The following is a 20008-nucleotide window of genomic DNA, read 5'->3' as shown; positions in this document are numbered from 1 at the left end:
GCAGGGGTGATGACTTTGGGGCAACTATGGTCGTCTTGGGGGTCCCTCTCCTCAGCTAGGGAGGGAGAACGGGGGGAGGGTCTACTTCCTGCCAGAACTATGGGTTCTGCCAGTTTTGGACCCCTCTGCTCGTGGCGACGCAGAGCCCAGGGTTTGGGGGGCCGCGTGGGCAGCGTCAGAAGCTGCTGTCAGTGGAGAAAGGCTCACGGGCCGACACACAGCCCCCCTCGGCGCCCGGCAGCTCTCGGTACTCCCCGTTGTAGAACACCTGGATGGCGCGGGATCCGCGGGGGTGTGGGGATGCCCCGGTGGCCTCGTCCCCATCCCTGTGGTGGCCAGAGGTTCCTTTACAGCTGTGGGGACAGGAGAGGGCGGGGGTGAGACACGGGGAGAAGCAAGGCAGGAAGGAACGACAGTTCCCAGAACTCGAGGCATCAGAAATGCAGGCACGTGCACATGCACAGATACAGGCATTCATGTGCACTCACATACACAGGTGCAAGCATGCACGTATGAGTATGCGTGTGCACACACGCACTCACATACACATGAGTGTGAGAGAAGGTTCCAGAATACATGGAAGAGCCTTGTTGGCTCCTGACGTGACATCAAAGGTGTGGGAGAAGGTTCTGGAAAAATGGAAGAGCCATACTTCGCATTGCTTGGTGGGGGTATGTGGTGCCAGGGATCAAACTCAAGAACTGTGCCTGCCGGGGATCAGAGCAACAGTACAGTGGGAAGGGCGTTTGCCTTGTACACGGCCGACCTGTACAAGTGGTTCGATCCCCAGCATCCCATGTGGTCCCCTGAGCACCGCCAGGAGTGATCCCAGAGTGCAGAGCCAGGAGTAACCCTTGAGCATCACTGGGTGCAGCCAAAAACAAAACAGAAAAGAACTGTCCACCTTGGCTGGGCATGGTGGATCTTCCCGGGTATCAGAGCAGCTTTCCCACCTCACAGAAGGCAAGGACAGGGACAGGTATGGCCTGGCATGGACAGGCTGGGGGCCCTGGTACCTGAGCCTGCTTTCTTGTCTGTGCCGGTTCTCCAGCTGCTCGAATTCCTCCGAGGCCAGCACCATGCCGCTGTCCGTCTGGTTGTCCTGTGCGGAACAAGTGTGCCAAGGTCGGAGGCCCCATCAGGGTCCATCCTAACGTTAGGCAAAGGGGTAGCTGTCCCCCGCATGGTTGGTCCTCGGTCACTAACATGCGTCCTGTCCAGTGGATCCCGAGAAGACCCTTTCCCCAACCTGGGTATGAGTCAGGGCTAGAAAGAGGAACTGAGGCTGGGAATGGGGGAGAGGGGAGTGAGTGGGATGGTCTGGACAGTGCCTACGAGGTGGCTGATGGGGGTCCCTGGAGGGTGGTCAGTGAATGCTGAGGGCAGAAAGGAGCAGCAGGGGAAAGGGGCCCAGCAGCAGGAGGGTGCTGAGCTCTGCGGGAGCTGCTACATGGCCCGGACGTGGCCTTGTGCACGGGTGCCCTGTCTCTGTGGGTGCCGTGTCTGGGGGTGCCGTATCTGTGTGGCTGCCATGTGTCTGTGGGTGCCGTGTCTTTGAGTGCCATGTCTGGGGGTGCCCTGTCTGTGTGGGTGCCTTGTCTGTGTTGGTGCCGTGTCTGTGGGTGCCATGTCTGTGGGTGCTGTGTCTGTGGGTGCTGTGTCTGTGAGTGCTATGTCTGTGTGGGTGCCGTGTCTGTGGGTGCCATGTCTGCTTGTGCTGTTTGTGGGTGCTGTGTCTGTGTGGGTGCCGTGTCTGTGTGGTTGCTGTGTCTGTGGGTGCTGTGTCTGTGTGGGTGGTGTTTGCAAGGCTGCTGTGTGTGTATGCAGGTGCAAGGCATGTTCATAAGTGTGTGCGCACACACATGTGCGTATACAAATGTTTGAACATACACAGTGTAATGTGCATATGCCTATGCATGAGCTTGTGTGCATTTCTGTGCAAGGGATGCCTATATATATATGCACACACGGGGCTGGAGTAATAGGGAGAGAACTTGCCTTGAATGCAGCCGACCCAAGTTTGATCCCCAGCATTCCAAAGGGTCCCCTGAGCCCACCAGGAGTGATTCCTGAGCACAGAACCAGGAGTATGCCCTGGGCATTGGGTGTGACCCAAAAACGAACAAAAAACCCACAAGTAAATGCAGGTATATGCATTTACAACACATGAGTGCAAGCATGTGTACACATTTCTGGTGTATATACATGAGTTTGACACATGCACATGGTGTGCGCTGTGTATATGTACTGCACATACATGTATGTGTGACCTGCCTGCGTTTATATGTCCTTGTGCTGTGTGTGCATGCATGTGTGACGCATGCGTATCTTGCTGCAGGAAAGGGCGCACTTGAGCTGCGGGTAGCCAGATCACGTGTGACGTGGCTCTCCCAGGAATGGCCCAGAAGGACAGGGCACTGGTGAGCTGCAGGGGCCCTTGGATCTTCACGAGGCTGCAGGACCTGGGTCCTTGTCTGCAGAACCAGTGCCCACCGCACTGACCGCCACCCAACCTCCCGCCTCCAGCTCACTCAGACCCAGCTGCGGGGAGCTCGAACTGGAAGGTTCCAGAAGCCTCAGGCTGCCTTTCTGGAAGTGGAATCGCTGGCTTGGACAGGCTCTGCCCACAGTGGAGACCAACACGGGCCCCAGTGCCTGCTTCTGTCCTGGGGACCACCAAGCCCTTCCCCCAGGGCAGGGAGACACCCCAAGGCGGACCCTCGCAGGCAGACTCAGGAGGTCCTGCAGTGGCAAGACCTGTCCTTCTCCTGTGGGTGCTGGGGGCTGCACGGGGGCAGAGTCCATGGGAGAGGTAAGACTCGGAATTCAGCCCCCTGCTGCTCGGATACCATCCGTGCCCTGCCCATGCCAGCTTCCGTCTGCCCCCCAAGAGTCTGGGGAGAGGCTGGGGCGCAGCATACGCCACTCCCTACTACTTACCACTGAGGCTTTGTAGGTAGTAAGGGTCATGGGAAACTCCTCAAACGTCTTCATTCTGGACGGCTCCTGGGCCTGCGGGCCCCGGGCCAGGCACCCCGGGAAGGACACGCAGTTGTAGTATCTGTGGAGGCAGGTAGGTAGCACAGGAACACCTAAGCATGCGCGGCCTGCCCCAAGCCCCTCCCCTTCCCTCCTGCCCCCCTAATTCCCAGGAGGGGGGGACCTGGGGTACAGGACGGGGACCTGGGGGTGCTGAGGGCTGGCTTGGTCCCCTTCCTGGGGCCCCTCCCAGGGATCGCCCAGAAAAGGCCGGCACTCAGCTTCCCAGGGACACATGTGCATGCATGTATACTACAAGGTGCGTGTTTACACAATCTTCATATCACATACATGTTTACATTGCATGTGTGTGCACACATGAGCACACATCTATTCTGTGCACCCAGGTGAATATGCATGTAGATCCACATGACTGTTTGTGCACTGTGAGCATGCGCACATGGATATGTGCGCCCAACAGACATGAACTATGTATGGGTACATACATACACAGGCACACATAAATCGACATGTGCACTGCGTGTATGCACATAAGAACACGCATGTGTGTTTGGTGTGCGTGTTTGAGGGCTGGGAGAGAAACCAGATTCTCTGGTGAGTTGCAGCCTTCCTTAGGGCTCAGCTGCCAAGATCAGGAGCATCTCACTGGGGTCTGGGGGGCGAGGTGGGCTCTGTGCTTGCCTCTGCTCCGTGGGGGGCCTGCCCGGCGTCCGGGATCCACATTGGCAGCCCCTGATTCCCCTCCACTGCCCCACCTGCCCGCTGAGTGCCCTGTGCTCTGCCTGTGCTCCAAGGTCACGCCCTTGAGGGGTGCAGAAGCCCACCCCAGCAGCCCCCTCCCACTGCCACACACTGCTGTCCTCTGCTGTTTGGGTTGACACCCAGCGGTGCTGAGGGCTGACTCTCAGCAGGGTCAGGGCCACTCTGTGGTGTGGGGGCTGGAACCCAGGCCAGTGGCCGGCCAGGCCTTCCATGCCATCCCGTCTCCGCAGCCCCTTAACCCCTGAATTCGTGTGTGGCCCCTCCGTTATCCCCTCCATACACTCTGCTTTCCTCTCTCTTCCTAGCTGCATAGGGGAGGGCGGGGCTGACCTGGCGGCCAGGCTGTGTCGATGCTGGCTGGGGGGGCTGTGGTCAACCTGGGCCACGTGCAGGGCGGTGGTGGATGCCTGCAGGAAGCTGTCGCCATCATCGTCTTCGTCTAGGCTCTGAGAGCCACCGGGGGCTGAGACCTCATCATCATCCTGCGAGGGGCACAGAAGCAGCTGGACGCTCCATCCCCGCTGAGTGGGTTCCCCGCTCAGCTCAGGAACCCGCAGCCTGTGAATCCCCATCAGCCCCACTGCTGGGCTGTGGATGTCCGTCTCTCCGTGGAATGAGCAAGGCTGGTCCTCCCCAGTGACCCCCGGGGACCTAGGGGAGTGACCCCAGGGATTTTTCAGAGCATCCCCCCCTCAGTGCAGAATCCACCAGGGTCCAGCTCACACCCTACCCTCGTGAGAGGTGCAGAAAACTGGCCGCCCGCTACCCACCCCGGTACTGGCCATCATGAGTCTGAGCCAGGTTTGTCCCCTGTCCCTGGGCAGCCCTGTGGGGAGGGACACAGCCACCAAGGGGTGGTCAAGTGTGGGGGGCAGAGAGATGAAAAGGGGGTGACACCAGCGTCTAAAGGTGCAGAACCTGGGTCTCACCTGCTGCCCCCTGCCCTGGAGCAGGTCCCCCAGGATGTCCACGAGCTCAGAGAAGGATGGTCTGTGCTTGGGGTCCCCTGACCAGCAGCTGAGCATGAGGCGGCGTCTGAGGGGAGAGAGATGAGGGGTGAAGTGGTGTGGGGGCATTGCCCGTCCTGGAACCCCCGGGTTTGCGTCTCTGCGGGATGCCCTCCCTCGGGGGGTGCAGGTACAGGGGGCAGTGGGGGCTACTGCTTCACAAGCCAGGCACGCACATGGCGGGGGTGGCCAGGTCCGGGGTCCGCATGCGCGTGCCCTCCTTCAGCCGCTGGCAGAACTCCTCGTTGATCTGCACCCCGGGGTAAGGAGAGGCGCCTGGAGGCAGAAGTTAGCAGGGGTGAGGAGAGCGGGGCACTGGTACCTGCCCCTGGCACCTCTGTTCTGGGCCCCCGCTAGGTGCCTTCCCCTCAAGATCTCCAGCCCTCAGAGAGGAAGTGGGGGGCAGTGGGGGTGGGCATGTGCAGAGGGCTGGAGCGAGCCGGACCCCGATTTTTTTCCTCGGCACTGCGTGGTGTCCCTCCCCCAACCCCGCTGACACCACTGGGCTGACTCATGATCCCCACTGGGGTGACCCCGATCATGGAATGACCACGACGGGCACTGAGCTTCTAAGTCTGCATCTGCTACAGACACCTGTGTCGGGAGGTGGGGTTCTCGCCCTGCACCCGCTTCCCGAGTCCTGTGGCTCTGCCTGCCTTCGAAGTACCCACAACTCTAGGCCTTTCCTCCTGTCCCCAGGGATAAGCCGCGGAGCCGGGGCACCCCTCGACTCTCCACACCCCAGGAGGTCTCAACCCCCAGCCCCCACCCCACCCACTGGTTTGGGGATATAGATGCCACCCATCCCCAGCCTCCTTATCTGCCCTGTAGCCACCCTTGGGTGCTCACCTGTTTGAACTGGCCCTGGGGAACCCTGCAAAGACCACAAGGGCCCCTCAGACAGTCTCACCACCCATCTGCATCATTCATTCCAGAACTTTCTATCTTGCCCAATGAGGGCCTCCCCTCCCCAGACAGTTTCTGGATCCTGGGGTTCCCATGGGATGCTTCAGAGAGGTGCCCCTGTGAACTGGGCACCAGGTTCCCCCTGGTCTGCCCCCCTTTACTAGAGCAGGCCCGTCTCAGCAGTGAGCTGCCCAGTCTACTCTAGGATTTGGGTTCAGACAGGAGCACCCTGCCCTTCCTGGGGCTGGTCTGTGCCGGAGATGACAAGGGCTGGGGTATTATGTGCCCAGCACTCACCCTGGGGCTGATCTGTGCCAGAGATGACAAAGGCTGGGGTACTATGTGCCCAACACTCACCCTGGGACTGGTCTGTGTGGAGATGACAGAGACTGGGGCGCCCAGCACTCACCCAGGGAGAAGATCTCCCAGAGCAGCACCCCGAAGGACCACACGTCGCTCTGCGTGGTGTAGACCTTGTCGAAGATGCTTTCAGGCGCCATCCACTTCAGGGGAAGCCGCGCCTAGGGGTGGGGTGGGAGTTCCATGGTAGAGGGCTGAGAGGGCAGGGCCATCCCTGGACCCACACCCCGAGAAAGGCTTGGGGGAACGAAGCAATAGTCCAGTGGGAGGGCGCTCGCCTTTCATGCAGCTGACCCAGATTCCATTCCCTGCACCCCAAAAGCAAAAACAATAACAACAACCAAAAAAACCCACCTCTGATGGCACCCTTGTAAAGGGTTCACAAGGGACCTCCTCCCCCCTCTATCCCCCAAAACAACATGCCATCCTTAGCATCTAACCTTTCCTCTGTGATAAACCAGACTCCATCCAGACTCGGGGATCTCTGCTAGACAGCTTTGTATTTTTATTTATTTTGGGGGACATACCTGGCAATGTTCGGGGGTTACTTCTGGCTCTGCACTCAGGAATCACTCCTGGCAGTGCTCAGGGGACCATATGAGATGCAAAGCCGGCACCCTACCCACTGTACTATCTCTCTGGCCCACACATATGTGTGTGTGTGTGTTTGTGTGTGTATGGGCTGGAGCGATAGCACAGCAGGTAAGGTGTTTGCCTTGCACGCAGCCAACATGGCTGACCCGAGTTCGAGTCCTCCGCCCCTCTTGGAGAGCCTGGCAAGCTACCAAGAGTATCTCGCCTGCACGGCAAAGCCTGGCAAGCTACCCGTGACAAATTCGATATGCCAAACACACTAACAACAAGTCTCACAATGGAGACATTACTGGGTCTGCTCGAGCAAATTGATAAACAATGGGACAAAAGTGAAAGTTTTATATATATATTTTTTACTATATATATATATATATATATATATTTGTTGATTGTTTGCCACGCTCAGCTGTGTTCAGGATTTATTCCAAACTCTGAGTCCGAGCTGACTCCTGGCAGTGCTCAGGGGTCGCTAAGGAGTCCTGGGGGTTGAGCCGGGGTTGGCTCCTTGTAAGGCTCCTTGTAAGGCCTTCGCCACTGTCCCATCTCTCTGGCCCCTGCTTAGCTTCTTAAACACTTTCCCCATCCCAAGCACAGGGGTGCGGCTGGGGGACACCCAGTTCCTTGAATCAGGGTCTGATCTTGCACGTGGACAGTGTGTGTTCAGCGCTCCTCCATCCATGGCCCGAGGCACGTGTCAGCAGCCCCCCACCCCCCCAACACCGCCCATGACCGCACTCACGCTGCCTTTGCGCACGTAATCAGGGTCCTTGTAGATGTCCCTCGCCAGCCCGAAGTCACAGATCTTCACCACATCGCTCTCTGAGAGCAGGATGTTGCGGGCGGCCAGGTCCCTGTGGATGCACTAGCGGATAGGGAGGAGGCCGCGGGGACCGCGGGGTCAGTGCGGCCTCCTGGAGGGGGCAGCCGCCCGCCAGAGCTGGGGCCCATCTCCGGATCGGGTGGGCCGAGTGCTGGGCAGGGCGGGGCCGGACTCTGGAGGGGGCACAGCCTATCACTGGGCGCGAAGAACTTCAGGGGACCCCGAGCTCGGAGTGAAACGGAACTTGAGGGGGTGGAGCAGAAAGCTCCAAGCGCGCGCACGGAACTCTGCACAGGGGGCTCTGGCCGTGGTGCTGCGCTCTGGGGCCCCCAACAAGGGCCACTTCCAGGCGCTAGACCGGGGGTCCTTCTAGGCTAAACGGAGAAACACGCCTCAGGCCCGCCCGAGTCCCGGGGGAGTGGGCTCATAGGGCCTGCGGATGGGGGTCGTGGGCACACTGGCTGGGGTCGGTGGCACCCGGAGGGGGTCAGGAGCACGCGGGTGGGGGTCGGGGACCCCCGGGCGGGGGTCGGGGGCGCGCGGGCGGGGTCGGGGGCGCGGGCGGGGTCGGGGACGCGCGGGCAGGGTACACCCCCTGGCCCCGCCGCGCCTCACCTTGCGGGAGGCGAGGAACTCCATCCCGCGGGCCACCTGGAAGCTGTAGCTGAGGAGGTCCTCCATTGTGAGCGGGCGGAACCACAGGTCCTGGGCTGTTCAGAGGGGCCGCTCAGGATGGGTCCCCCAGCCCACGCCCCTCCCAGCCCACCCCGGGATGGTCTAGGCAACCAGACTCGGCTGGAGCGGCTTAGACCCCTGAGCCCCCCCCCCCACCGGCTAAGCAGTAAGTGGACCCCTGCCCACCTCTGTCCCTGGGCTGCCACCAGCGTCCACCAGTCTGGAGCAGTGAGACGGCTGCGTTCCAGGGTGCAGCGCCCACTCTCTCATCCTGGACGCCCCTACCCCCTCATCCAAGCAAACCCCTTCCCGGGATCCCCAAGGCAAAGCCCAGGGCCTGGGAAGCCGCCAGACCCCTGGGCATGCAGTCTCTAGCGCAAACCGTTCTGGCACGTGGGGGATCCCCGCCCCAACTCCTCCCTGGCACATGTCCTTGGAACAGGCCAGCCAGGTGCTCTCACCTTCGTGCACGGGAGGGGCCCGCCCCGCCGCACCCCTGCCCACCAGCAGCCTGGCCAGCAGGGCCCTGTCGCTGCCCGGGGGTCTCCGGTCGGCCTTGGCACCCTCCACCAGGGCGCGGATGTTCCTGCGCTGCTCGGGCGACTTCTCCTACAGGGTGTGAAGGCGGTTCGAGTTGGGGCCGTCCCCCATCTCCCCTTCAAGCTCCCGCACTTATTCTATAGGGCTGTGAAGGCTGGCCGGGGTCGGGGCCGCCCCCCACCCCGCACTGATCCCCGCACTCCCCGGGACCCGGTGTGGGCGCCCACCTACCGCATAGGGGGCGAAGGTGTCACGCTTGGCGCGCAGGAAGTTGGAGAGGTTGCCGTATTTGCAGAACTCCACGATCACCATCAGCGGGCCTGGTGCGGGGGAGGGGGGAGAGGGGAGGGGGCCGCTGGGTGACTTGGCAGGAGCACTGTGTGCTGTGGGCCCCGCAGGCTCCAGTCACGCGTCCCCCACCCAAGCCACATGCCCCGGGTCCCGCACCCCCATGGCGGGCGGTGCCCCTGCGGGGACCCTCACCATTGGGCTTGGTGGGGCCCCTGAGGCTGACCGCGCTGAGGTGGACCCTTACCGTTGGGCTTGGTGCAGGCCCCCAGCAGGTTGACCACGTTGAGGTGGTTCCCGATGTGGATGAGGATCTTGAGCTCCGACATCAGGGCGCGGTGCTCGCTGGCGGTGGCACCCTCTGAGGGGGCAGGGGCTGCGTTCCCCACCGCTCCTGCCCCCCCTTCCCGCGTGTCCCCCTCTCCGGCCACTGCCTTGGTGCCCATGCTGCCTGTCCCACAGGCTCCCCGACCCTGCTCTGGCCTCCCCCACCCGGAGGGCCCGGGCGGGACCCTAGCGAGTACCGCTTCCCCCGTCACCCTCCAGCACCCAGAGCATCACCCTGGCACCTCCCCACCTTTCAGCATCTTCACCGCCACAGTGTCGCAGCTGCCGCCCTTGTGGATGCCGAACGCCGACGCCTCCACCACCTTCCCGAAGGCCCCGTGGCCCAGGACCCTCCCTGGACGGGGTGGTGGACAGACAGGTGAGGCGCCATGGGGTGGGCAGCCAGGGCCACCCGCGGGACGGCCAGGAAGGAAGGCCAGGCTGGGGGAGGGAAGCCCCCCCCCACTGCCAAACAGGAAGCGCAGGGGCGCGGGAAGGGCGCAGAGGGGCAGGAAAGGCTGCATCCTCTCCAGCAGGTGTGACAGGCGGGCCCGTCCCGCTCACCACGCAGGAAGTGACCTCGGGAGCCTGGGAACGGGTCTCTGGGCTGCAGGGGCACGCACGCCCAGCTGGACAGCCAGGCCAGGTGGAGGCGGGAGGCGAGGCCGGCTGGCCAGCTCTAACCAGGGAGGGGTTTCCGCCGCCTCCAGCAGACCCCGGCGGTCAGCGCGGGGGGCCTCACCCAGGTGCAGCCGCTCGCGGGGGAACTCCCACTGGCTGGCATCGTAGGACAGGTATTCACACTGCTCCTCCAAGGGCACCTCCCCAGGGTCCATGATGATGGACAGGTAGCCAGTCTTGATGTCTGCATGTGCCGGCTGGGGTAGGGGGCGGAAAGGGCTTGCTGACTGGGCAATCCAGCGGGGGCAGGAGAGAGGGCTAGCCTGGGCATTTGGGACTCTCAGACAGCATTGGGGCTCCTGGGCCAGGGAGGCGGCTCCAGGGGTCCCTTAAGCTGGAGCAACAGTGGCGTGTAGGGGGCTTGCCTGCATGTGATCGACCTGTTTTCTGTCCCTGGCACTTCATGGGGTCCCCCAGCCCTGCCAGGAATGATCCTTGAGCACAGAGCCAGGAATAAGCCTGAGGACCGCCGGGTGGGGCCCCCAAACCAGTAAAAAATTAAAAAAACAAAAGAATCAAAAGGGCAACTGAGCAGACTTTGCGTGCAGAAGGCTCAATTCTCTCCCTGCACCGCGTGGTCCCTCAGCCACGTCTGAGTGTCCCCTGCCAGTGTGGCCCAGGACAGGCCGACAGGATGGAGAGTGCTGGGAGCTGAGACTTACAGGAGGTGGGGGCGCGCACGTGTGGGAGGGGGTCTTACTCCTTAGGGGGTGGCAGGGTGGAGGGCCAGGGAAGGGGACCGCAGGGGGAGGCATGCGCACCCGCCGCATGTTACAGAAGATGAGGAGGAGGAGGATCCAGAAGAAGACGGCGATGACCCCGGTGCCCACCAGGATCACGATCTCCATGCTGCCTTTCTCCTCAGAGCCTGCGTGGGCAGAAAAGGGGGCGGTGTCCGTGAGCACATGTGCAGAGGTGCTGGGCTCAGCTGCGCTTCTTGAGAGGGGGGGGGGCTTCCCTGGGGGAATATTGGGCAGGGCAGAGCGGTGCAGGGCTGGGTGGGCGGGGCAGGATAGGGCAAGGTAGCACAGGGCAGGGTGGGCTGGGTGGGGCAGGGCAGGGCGGGAGAGGAGGGGCGGGGCAGGGCAGGGCGGGATCAGGGCAGGGTAGGGTGTGGCGGGGCGGGGCGGGCAGTGCAGGGAGGGGAGGGGCCGGGCGGGCCGGGCGGGCCGGGCGGGCCGGACCTTCAACCGCCAGCGTAGCGGAGGAGTTGACGCAGCCCTTGGGGTTGCACACGCTGCACAGGTAGCGGCCCGCGTCCTCCTCGCGCACGCGCTGGATGCTCAGCTTCTGGTTCGAGTCGGCCAGGTCGATTCCTGCACAGGTGCGGTTGGAGTGGGGAGGTTGAGGTCCCGGCTTGCCCTCTGACCCCCGCGCCCCCCTCCCCCAACCCCTTACCGGACTCCTCCTCCAGCAGCCGCTCGTCCTTGTACCACACGATGCTGGGCACGTGCGCGCCGGCAACGGGGCAGCGCATCTCCAGGGAGTCGCTCACGTTGACCAGGAGATCCGTCAGGTTCTGCGTGAGCCTGGGGGCCTCCAGGGCTGGGGGCGGGCGGGGGGGTTGTAGGGGGCAGCGGAGTGCGGGCCCGCGCCCCAGTCCCCAGCCACCCCCGGGCTAGCTGGGGGCGACCCTGCAGCTCCGCGCGCCCCGCCCGCGCCCCCCAGACCCCCGCCCGCCTCACCCTGCACTGACAGGTACTTCTTGTGGCAGTGCTTGTCATGGCTGCGCCGGTCGCGCACCTCGCACACGTAGTCGCCCTCGTGCTCGGGCGCCACGTGCGGGATGGTGAGAGTGAGGGTGGCGTGGCGCGCGCCGGGCGCCGCCTCCTCCAAGCTGGCGGCCAGCGGCGTGGCGAAGAGGTGCACGTTCTTGCAGTCCAGCAGCGGCGGGTTGCCCCGCGGGGCGGCGGCGTCCTCGGGCTGGTGCAGCGTGGACAAGTTGAGGCGGTACCAGCGCAGGTTCTCGTAGGTGTAGCTGTCGGCCTGGCAGCTCAGGCGCACGGTCTGGCTCTCCAGCGCCTCGTCCGGTGGCTCCGACTCGATGCTGAAGCCGTCGGGGATGGCTAGGAGGGAGGAGACCCGTGGGCGCGTGGAACGGGGCCCGCGTCCGTCCTGGGGTTCTAGGGCTCAGCCCAGGGCACAGCTTGCTCCTGGCAAGTGAGCTAGCTCCAAAAACCAACGCATCCCTGCCCCCCACGTCTCCCAGGGATTTCTCCTCTTTCTGCCCTCCACCCTCAGGAACCCTGGTTCCTTATTATGTGGTGCCTGCTGGCCAAGCCCCCTTATTCCTCACTGACCCCCTCTCTGTCTGTCAGGCCCTATCTGCAGATTTCTTTAGTCCCTGTTGCCTAAACTCTTCCTGGGGTGCCTAGCTTTAGAACCCCCCCATCCTTACATCCCCCCCCCAATCCTCCAGTCAACTCTCCTTTATGGCTTTTATTATTATTATTATTTTGGCCACACCTGCAGTGCCCAGGGTTTCCTCCTGGCTCTGTGCTCAGGGATCACTCCTGGTGGGGCTCAGGGGACCCTATGGGGTGCCAGGGGTAGGACCAGGGTCTGCTGTGGGCAAGGTAAGGCAGGTGAGCACGTTACCTGCTTGTGTACTATTCTCTCTCGCCTGTTTTCCTGGTGTTGTCAACATTGTAAAGGGATGAACCAGAGAGAGATGACCACTGTTCCAGTCCTGGTACTGCATAGGGTCTGGGTCAAGCTGCACTTGGGATTCCCCAAATGTAGCCACCAGTCTGGCTGGGATCACTGGAAGTGCCCCACTCCACCCCTTATGCTCAGGGCGACATACAGCAAGAGTGAGTGCCGGAGAGCTAGGACAACCAGGAAGACACTCGCTTCGCATGAAGCAGAGCCAGGTTCAGTCCCCAAGACCCCAGAAGATCCTGAGTGATTCCTCAGGAGGCCCATGAGCACTTCAAAACCAACAATTACTTTTAAAAAGATGCTTACAAAGGTGGCAGGAAGGGAATGGAGCTGGTTGAGATTGTGGGGAGCAAGAGGGCACCCCAGGGTTGGTGCCTTGAGGTTGGGGACAGAGGGTGTCACTCAAGCACATGAACCCACACCTGCGCTCACATCCAAGTGTCTTCCCCGGGGACCCTGGCGATAGTCAAAGGATAAGCACTTACCTTGCACATGGCTGATCAAGGTTCAATCCCTGGTATCCCATATGGTCCCCTGAGCCCACCAGGAGTTACTCCTGAGAGGAGAGCCAGGAGTAACCCCTGACAACTGCTGGGTGTGGCTCCCAAACCAACCAAACAAAACCAAGTGCTCTGCCCAACTCCGGGCTTATTCGGGTCTCTTTTTCCCGGGCAGTCCGCTGCCCTCTGGAAGTCTCTGCCCCTCCCCAGGACTCACTGGTCACGTAGAAGTAGATGAGCCGCTCATCCTGGCCCACCTTATTGAAGACCAAGCACTTGTACATGGCCGACACGTTGGCATCCTGAACCACCAGCTTGCTGACCGTCTAGATGGAAGCCAAAACCGGGGGTTGCCTCCTGTCCTGTCTCTTTCCCTCCGCCTCCCCCCACTGCCTGGAGGCTGCTGTGGGGCTCAGAGTCCAGGGAGGGAAACTGAAGCTCCACTCTGGGTCTGTCCTGGAAGCCAGGAGACCAGGTGTGGAAGGCAAGGAAGGAGGAGCTGAAGCCCTCGCATGGCAGAGGGCTGCAGACTCCCCTGGGAAGCTAAGGACACAGGGCTGGAAAGGGTACAGTGGAGAGGGTGTCCCGGCATCCCACATGGCCCCCTGAGTGCGATCAGGATTAATCTCTCTGAGTGCCAAGCACTCTCTGAGTGCTCCGAGGGCTTCTTAGCTGGCTTAGCTCCACAGAGCAGCTCCTGGGGCACAGACGCATGTGCGAGTCGGCCCCAAAATGCGCATGGTTCAGAGAATTTCTCCTTGTATTATTTTTTCTTTGTTAATTTTTTTCAGGGGGAGGGAGTTTTGGGGGGTCATCACTGGGTACGGCCCCCCAAAAAACAAATAAACAAACCCCCGAAAAACCTAAGGGACAGTGTCCGAACTATGAATTCCAGGCAAGATGGGGGGCAGAGGGTACACGAGGGTGCGAAGGGTATAGAGGGTACACAGCCCGAGAGTGCCCAGGCTGTGGCCCTGCAACTGACTACGGCAGGAGGGACCTTGGTCATATCCCCCTTTTGCTCCCTGGACCACTTCATGTCCATCTTGGGGGAGACACTGTGTGTGTGTGTGTGTGTGTGTGTAGGGAGGGGGGGTAGGAGGCTGGGAAGCAGGGGAGATGGGTCAGGAGACCCTATAGTCCTCCCTAGTGCATCTCCAGACCCCGCACCCCCACCCACAAGCTGGGCACTTCCTGGCAAGGCCTGGAACAGGAAGAGGCTCCGAAGGTGTGGAGGGGACAGGAAGTGGCTGGAGGAAGTGGATGCCTTTGTTCACTCCCCCTCCCCCCGTGTTTGGGTTCCTTGAGGTTTGATCCCCAGCCTGGGCTTGGCCGCTCAGCAGCCTCTGGTGGGGACCTGTCGGCCCCTACGCGCCCCCACACAGAGGCCTGTGACTGGCTGAGCCCCATGACTGGGCCACATGACTAGAACCTCAGTCCCTGCCTCTTGCGGGATTGGGACCCAGACACACCACGGACAGGTCCCGTTCGCAGCCTTCCACGGGCTGGGCAGGTCAGGAAGGAAAGGACAGGATGGATCGCCTGTCCAGCCTTGCAACCCGATGCCTCACCTCCAGGCTCCCCTCCTGCAGCCCACGGGCTTGTACCTTATTCTTTCCCTCCACAAATTCGGTCCAGGTGTCCAGGCTCTCAATGGGGTTCACGGCGTCCTGTGTGGTCACTTCCCGCCAGTCCTCACATTGGGGTATCTCATCCCGCTGTCTCCGGGTGCTGGAGACATGAAGGGGCACTTGGAGATTGGGGCTAGAGTGCCGAGGGTGGGGGAAGGGCTCTGTCATCATCCGTGGCAGCAGGGCACTAAGATTAATCCTCAGGCCAGAAGCAGCTAGGGCCTGAGGTCTCAGGGGTCTCTGATGTGGTCATCAGCAAGTGGGGGTGCTCCTAGGGCTTCTTAGCTGGCTTAGCTCGGCAGAGCAGCTCCTGGGGCACAGACGTATGTGCCAGTTGGCCCCAGAATGTGCATGGTTCAGAGAATTTCTCCTTGTATTATTTCTTGTTATATTTTTTCAGGGAGAGGGAGTTTTTTGGAGTCATATTTGGCTGTGCTCAGGGTACCTATGGGGAGCTGGGGTTGAACCCGGACTGGCCCCATGCTAGGCGAGCACCTTTCCTGTTGTACTGCTCTCCAGCCATATTTTAAAATTTATAATATTAATAATTGTGGTTTTGGGCCCACAGCTGGTGGTGGTGAGGGCTCACTCCTGGCTCTGCACTCAGGGTGCACTCCTGGTGGGCTCAGGGAACCATATGGAATGCTGAGAATTGAACCGTGTGGGCCATGTGCCAGCAAGTGCCCTACATGCTGTACCATCTCTCCAGCCCTTCTAGTTTTTTAAATAATCTTTCCCCCGGGTTTGGGGTGACCATCCCGGGCAGTGCTCAGAGGATTCCTCCAGGCTCTGTGCTCAGAAATCACTCCTGGGTGGTTCTGGAGATTATGTTGGCAAGTGTGCCTTGCCTGCTGTTCTATCTCTCTGGCCCCTAGAAGAATCTCTTTTTATACAAAATATTGGAGGAGGGCCAGAGATAATATAGCAGATAAGGCTGTATTGCTTGCACATGGCATGCCCTGGTTCAATCTCTGGTTTTCTGAGCCATGCTAGGAGTGGTCCCTGAGCACCGCTGGGTCCCATTCAGAGAAAGAATGTTGGGACCAGGGGCTGGAGCGATAGCACAGCGGGTAGGGCGTTTGCCTTGCACGTGGCCGACCTGGGTTCGATTCCCAGCATCCCATAAGGTCCCCAGAGCACCCTCAGGAGTAATTCCTGAGTGCAGAGCCAGGAGTAACCCCTATGCATCGCCAGGTGTGACCCCCAAAAAAGCAAAAAATAATGTTTTGACCACACATGCTTAGCAACCATACTCGGTTATGCTCCAGGGATCGTGCTGTAGCTGGGATCAAACCTGGGGCTCCCTTGTGCAAAGCAACTGTCCCCGCCCCCTGAGTGCCTCAAAGGGTCTCTCCCGCTTCTAGAAAAAAATCTCTGAGAAGCCCTTGAACTTGTGGTATTGGAAAAGCCCATGGGTCCCCTGAACGCTTTTTGTTTTGTTTTTGAACCATACTCAACAGTGCTCAGTAATTACTCCTGGCTCAATGTGCAGGGATCACTCCTGGCAGGGCTCGGCAGTCCCTATATGGTGCCATGGATCAGAATGGGATCTTAGGAGCCCTCCACTCCCCACAAAATAGAAAATGGGAAATGGGACAGGCCCTCCCCTCAACCATCACGGGCTCCCTAGTACCTTAGAGCGGGAAGCCCCACCCACCTGAAGCCCCACCCACCGGTAGCCCCGCCCCGGAAGTGCCCTCCCCTCACTGGTCCAGGTCCTCATTTCTGCTGGTGTTTCTCCTTGGCTATCCTCCCGATGCCCAGCACCATGGACAGGAGGAAGACCCAACAATCAAGCTGCTACTTCTTTGTTTTGGAGGGGCAGGGGCACACCCGGCGATGCTTAGGGGTTACTCCTGGCTCTGCACTCAGGAATTACTCATTTCCGCTTTGACCCTCAGCTTTCTCCTCTAAAAAGGGGTTCGGGGGAGGGGTGCTGGAGAGTTAGTACAGCGGGAAATGTACATTGCCTTGTAAGTGGCCGAGTCTGAACCCTGGCACCCCATGGGGGTGATCCCTGAGTGCCACTGGGTGTGGCCCCCAAACCCAAAGTAAAAGGGTCTGCCATATGCAATAAGCCAATGGGAGGGAGCCTCTGGGATGAATCTGGGTCCACCCAGGTCCTGTCTTTGGCGGGAGGCAGACTCTCCGGATAGCGCAGTTATGTAGCATCAGTGGTCTCGGCCTGCCCCTAGGCTCAGAGGATGTGAGCTGCCAGGCAGGAGACCTCAGGCGGGGGGAGGGCAGGCCGGGACTCTCAGGGATGGGTTTGGCAGTGACGCCTGGGGAAGTGGGGGTGCTGGGCTGGGGCCACAGGCGAGCCCACTCACAGGCTGCGCTGGCTGAAGAGCTTGCAGGGTGTCCACGGGCGCCAGTGCCACTGGACGCTGAGTGGGGCGGGCACCCCATAGGCCGTGCAGGTGAGGGCCTGGCGGCTGTGGCGGGAGTAGACGCTGGGGGATGAGGCCTCCTTCTCGTGGATGTGCGGGGGCACTGTGGGCGCAGGGCACTGGTCAGTGTCCCCGCACACTTTCTGGCAGAGCACAGCTAACAGGGCCTGTCCTCGCCCCACTCCCCCGCCCTTACTGATTCCTAGTGCCCTAGGGAGGCAGTGTGGCCCCAGGGATCCAGGGCCCCTGCCCTACTTGGCCCCTCGGGAGCCTTGCCCAGTGGGAAGCCCACCCCACCCTGGGAACCCTCCCTGGAGCCTGCTCACAGGGGGCCCGCCCCAGGAGCCTTGTTCCACCCTGGGAGCCCCACCCCACCTCTCCCCAACCCACCCCAGCCATCCCCTTGAGCTCCCCCCGAGCCCCAGCCCACCGCCCCTGGAAGCCCCCAAGCCCCTTCACCGTTGACCACGAGCTCCAGGCTGATGTTGCGGCGCAGGCCCGCCGCTGAGTTCCACAGGGCCAGCGTGTACGTGCCTGCGCTGGCCTCGGTCACCTCCTTGAGCACCAGCGTGTGCGGGCTGTGGCGTCCCGACACCGCTTTGTTGTCCTTGAACCTGGAGAGGACAAGGTGCAGGGATGTGTGAGCCAGGGGTGCTACTCCAGCTCTCCTCCCGGGCCTGTCACGGGGTCCTGGAGGCCTCAGGACCAATCCAGACCAAGGAGTGAGTGTGTGTGTGTGTGTGTGAGTGTGAGTGAGTGTGCATGGGGGGGGGGGGTGTCAGCGCTGGTCAGGAAAGCAGAGCAAGGGGGTGGGCTCTGGTCTGCTGCACCTAGAGGCCCGGATACCTGGAAGCCCCTCAACACCTCGTGGCCCTTCCCAGGCTGACACTCTGGAGGTCAGGGATACTCCTCTAACCCCTGGCACCTCCCACTGCTGACACCTGTGGGCCCTCCCATGTACCCCCGCGGTACCTGGGGACCTAAACGGGTGCTCCCGCCCACTCACAGGTGAGCGCTGTTGGGGGGGTCTTTCTCCCAGGGTTTGGGGATCTCAAGAAGGTGCAGACACCTCACCCCATAGGGATAGGGCTGTACCCGCACTCCCACTGGCCCCAGGGCTGGGTGAGGGTCCCAACCCAGTCGGCGTTCCCCCAGTGGGATACTGCATTTGGAGGGAGATCCCTGCGGGTGAAGGGTGAGACCCAGGCGGGGCGTCAGGGGGCGGGCAGTACCACTGGAACTCGGGCGCCGGGTACGCAGCCAGCTTCACGGGCAGCTTCACCAGCTCGTCCCCCACCGTGGCCTCCAGGACGGGCCCCTTGAGCCACTCGACGCTGATGAAGGGCTTTTCTGCCAGACAGGAGCACGCGGGTCAGTGGGAGGGTTGCTCCCAGTGGCCGGCGGGAAGGGGCTGTACTCGCAGGAAAGCAGGTGGGCCCACCCGGCCCGGCCTACCGTGCACGATGACCTGGGTGCTGTCGCGGAAGCGTTGCACGCCGTTGCTGGCCTCGCACACGTAGGGGCCCAGGTCCAGCTGGCTGACGTTGTGCACCGTCAGGATGCTGGACAGCTCGGTGTGCGTCTGCTGTGAGCGTCGCTCAGGCACCCAGGAGCCGCGCTCGGCCTGCCCAAGCAGGGGCGTGTCGGGGTGGGGCGGGGCCGTCCTCAGAGCAGGGGTGGGGCGGGGCGCCTGTTAAGTGACCGCCCCCAGCCCCGACCCGGGAGCCGTGCGGACCCAGACCTCCTGTTGGACTCTCCCTTGCGGGGCAGGGGTGCCCTCCGCTAGCCTCTGCCCTGCACCTTGACTGCCCAGCGGACAGGCCACAGAGGGGCCGCTGGGGGGGGGGGGCAGCGTGGGGCGGGAGCCCTGGGGCTGCGGGACAGTGACAGGGGCCCCACGGCCCCGGGGGCGCCCCTCACCTGCTTGCCCGGGTAGTCCCACTCGAAGGTGACCCCCGAGTTGAACTCGGCCCACACGGTGCAGTTCAGCACCAGCTTCTCCCCGACCAGCAACTCCAGCGACTTCTTGGGGTACAGCTGGATGTCGTAGAGCTCGTTGCCTGCGACACACGGGAGTGACCGCGCGCCCCGCCAACCGAGCCCCGGGGGGCCCCCCTGCGTGGCGTACCTGTGACGTGCACCAGGAAGGGGCTGGACAGGACGGCGCGGCCGGCGTTCGTGGCCTCGCACTGCAGGTAGAGCGCGTCCCGCAGCAGCGCCACGGGCACGCGCATGCCCCGCCGGTCGTCCCATACCACGTCCTGCCCGTCGGGCCGCAGCACCGTGCTTTGCTGCGGGGACGGGGCGGGGGGGGGGGGGGGCGGTCAGGGGCCGGCCGGGAAGGGCCGGCCGGGGGAGGTGGGGGCGGGGACACGGGGACACGGGGCGGGGGGCTGTACCGAGCGCAGAGTGACGTTGAGGCCGGGGACCGACACCAGGCAGGGGACCCACATCCAGTCCTTCCTGTCCACCAGGAGCGTGCCTGGCTGGTTGATGAAGGGCTGCTCGGAGTCTGGGGGATTTGAACGGTTAGTATTCCTGGGTTTGAGTTGCTCACTCCTGGCTCTGTGCTCAGAGGTCACTCCCGGCTCTGTGCTCAGGGCTCACTCCTGGCTCGGTGCTCAGGATTGACTCCTGGCTCTGTGTTTGAGGCTGACTCCCAGCTCTGTGCTCAGGGGTCACTCCCAGCTCTGGGGCAGGACCCTCCTCCAGCCCCACGTCTTGGGGTCCCAGACCGCTTCCACCCCACTGGCCACACCTCAGGGCTGTCTCCTGGCTCTGTGCTCAGGGGTTACTCCTGACTCTGCGCTCAGGGCTCACTCCTGGTTCGGTGCTCAGGGCTCACTCCTGCTTCGGTGCTCAGGGC

The 20008-nt window shown here is 62.1% G+C and overlaps 1 protein-coding gene across 1 annotated transcript in view; it reads right to left on the bottom strand.

Annotated features, from left to right (window-relative positions):
• FLT4 (fms related receptor tyrosine kinase 4) overlaps positions 1-20008 on the bottom strand; it is a 34095-nt gene continuing 14087 nt past the window's right edge. Inside the window, exons 4-30 of the mRNA XM_056115567.1 lie at positions 19542-19654; positions 19271-19433; positions 19063-19202; positions 18598-18766; positions 18375-18492; positions 17602-17756; positions 17083-17245; positions 14729-14852; positions 13339-13447; positions 11646-12026; positions 11359-11505; positions 11145-11276; positions 10722-10828; positions 10022-10157; positions 9530-9634; positions 9200-9313; positions 8896-8984; positions 8586-8733; positions 8065-8159; positions 7369-7491; positions 6085-6196; positions 4946-5045; positions 4692-4797; positions 4093-4244; positions 2941-3061; positions 1017-1102; positions 1-353 (exon numbers count right to left, since the gene is read on the bottom strand). Coding sequence (XP_055971542.1) covers positions 176-353; positions 1017-1102; positions 2941-3061; positions 4093-4244; positions 4692-4797; positions 4946-5045; positions 6085-6196; positions 7369-7491; positions 8065-8159; positions 8586-8733; positions 8896-8984; positions 9200-9313; positions 9530-9634; positions 10022-10157; positions 10722-10828; positions 11145-11276; positions 11359-11505; positions 11646-12026; positions 13339-13447; positions 14729-14852; positions 17083-17245; positions 17602-17756; positions 18375-18492; positions 18598-18766; positions 19063-19202; positions 19271-19433; positions 19542-19654 — 3686 coding nt within the window. The 3' untranslated portion in view covers positions 1-175. The remainder of the gene's footprint in view (positions 354-1016; positions 1103-2940; positions 3062-4092; positions 4245-4691; positions 4798-4945; positions 5046-6084; positions 6197-7368; positions 7492-8064; positions 8160-8585; positions 8734-8895; positions 8985-9199; positions 9314-9529; positions 9635-10021; positions 10158-10721; positions 10829-11144; positions 11277-11358; positions 11506-11645; positions 12027-13338; positions 13448-14728; positions 14853-17082; positions 17246-17601; positions 17757-18374; positions 18493-18597; positions 18767-19062; positions 19203-19270; positions 19434-19541; positions 19655-20008) is intronic.

Source organism: Sorex fumeus, unplaced genomic scaffold, assembly GCF_029834395.1.
Source record: "Sorex fumeus unplaced genomic scaffold, SorFum_2.1 ptg000029l, whole genome shotgun sequence".
Classification (NCBI taxonomy): domain Eukaryota; kingdom Metazoa; phylum Chordata; class Mammalia; order Eulipotyphla; family Soricidae; genus Sorex; species Sorex fumeus.
This window is presented reverse-complemented; position numbering and strand designations above follow the sequence as displayed.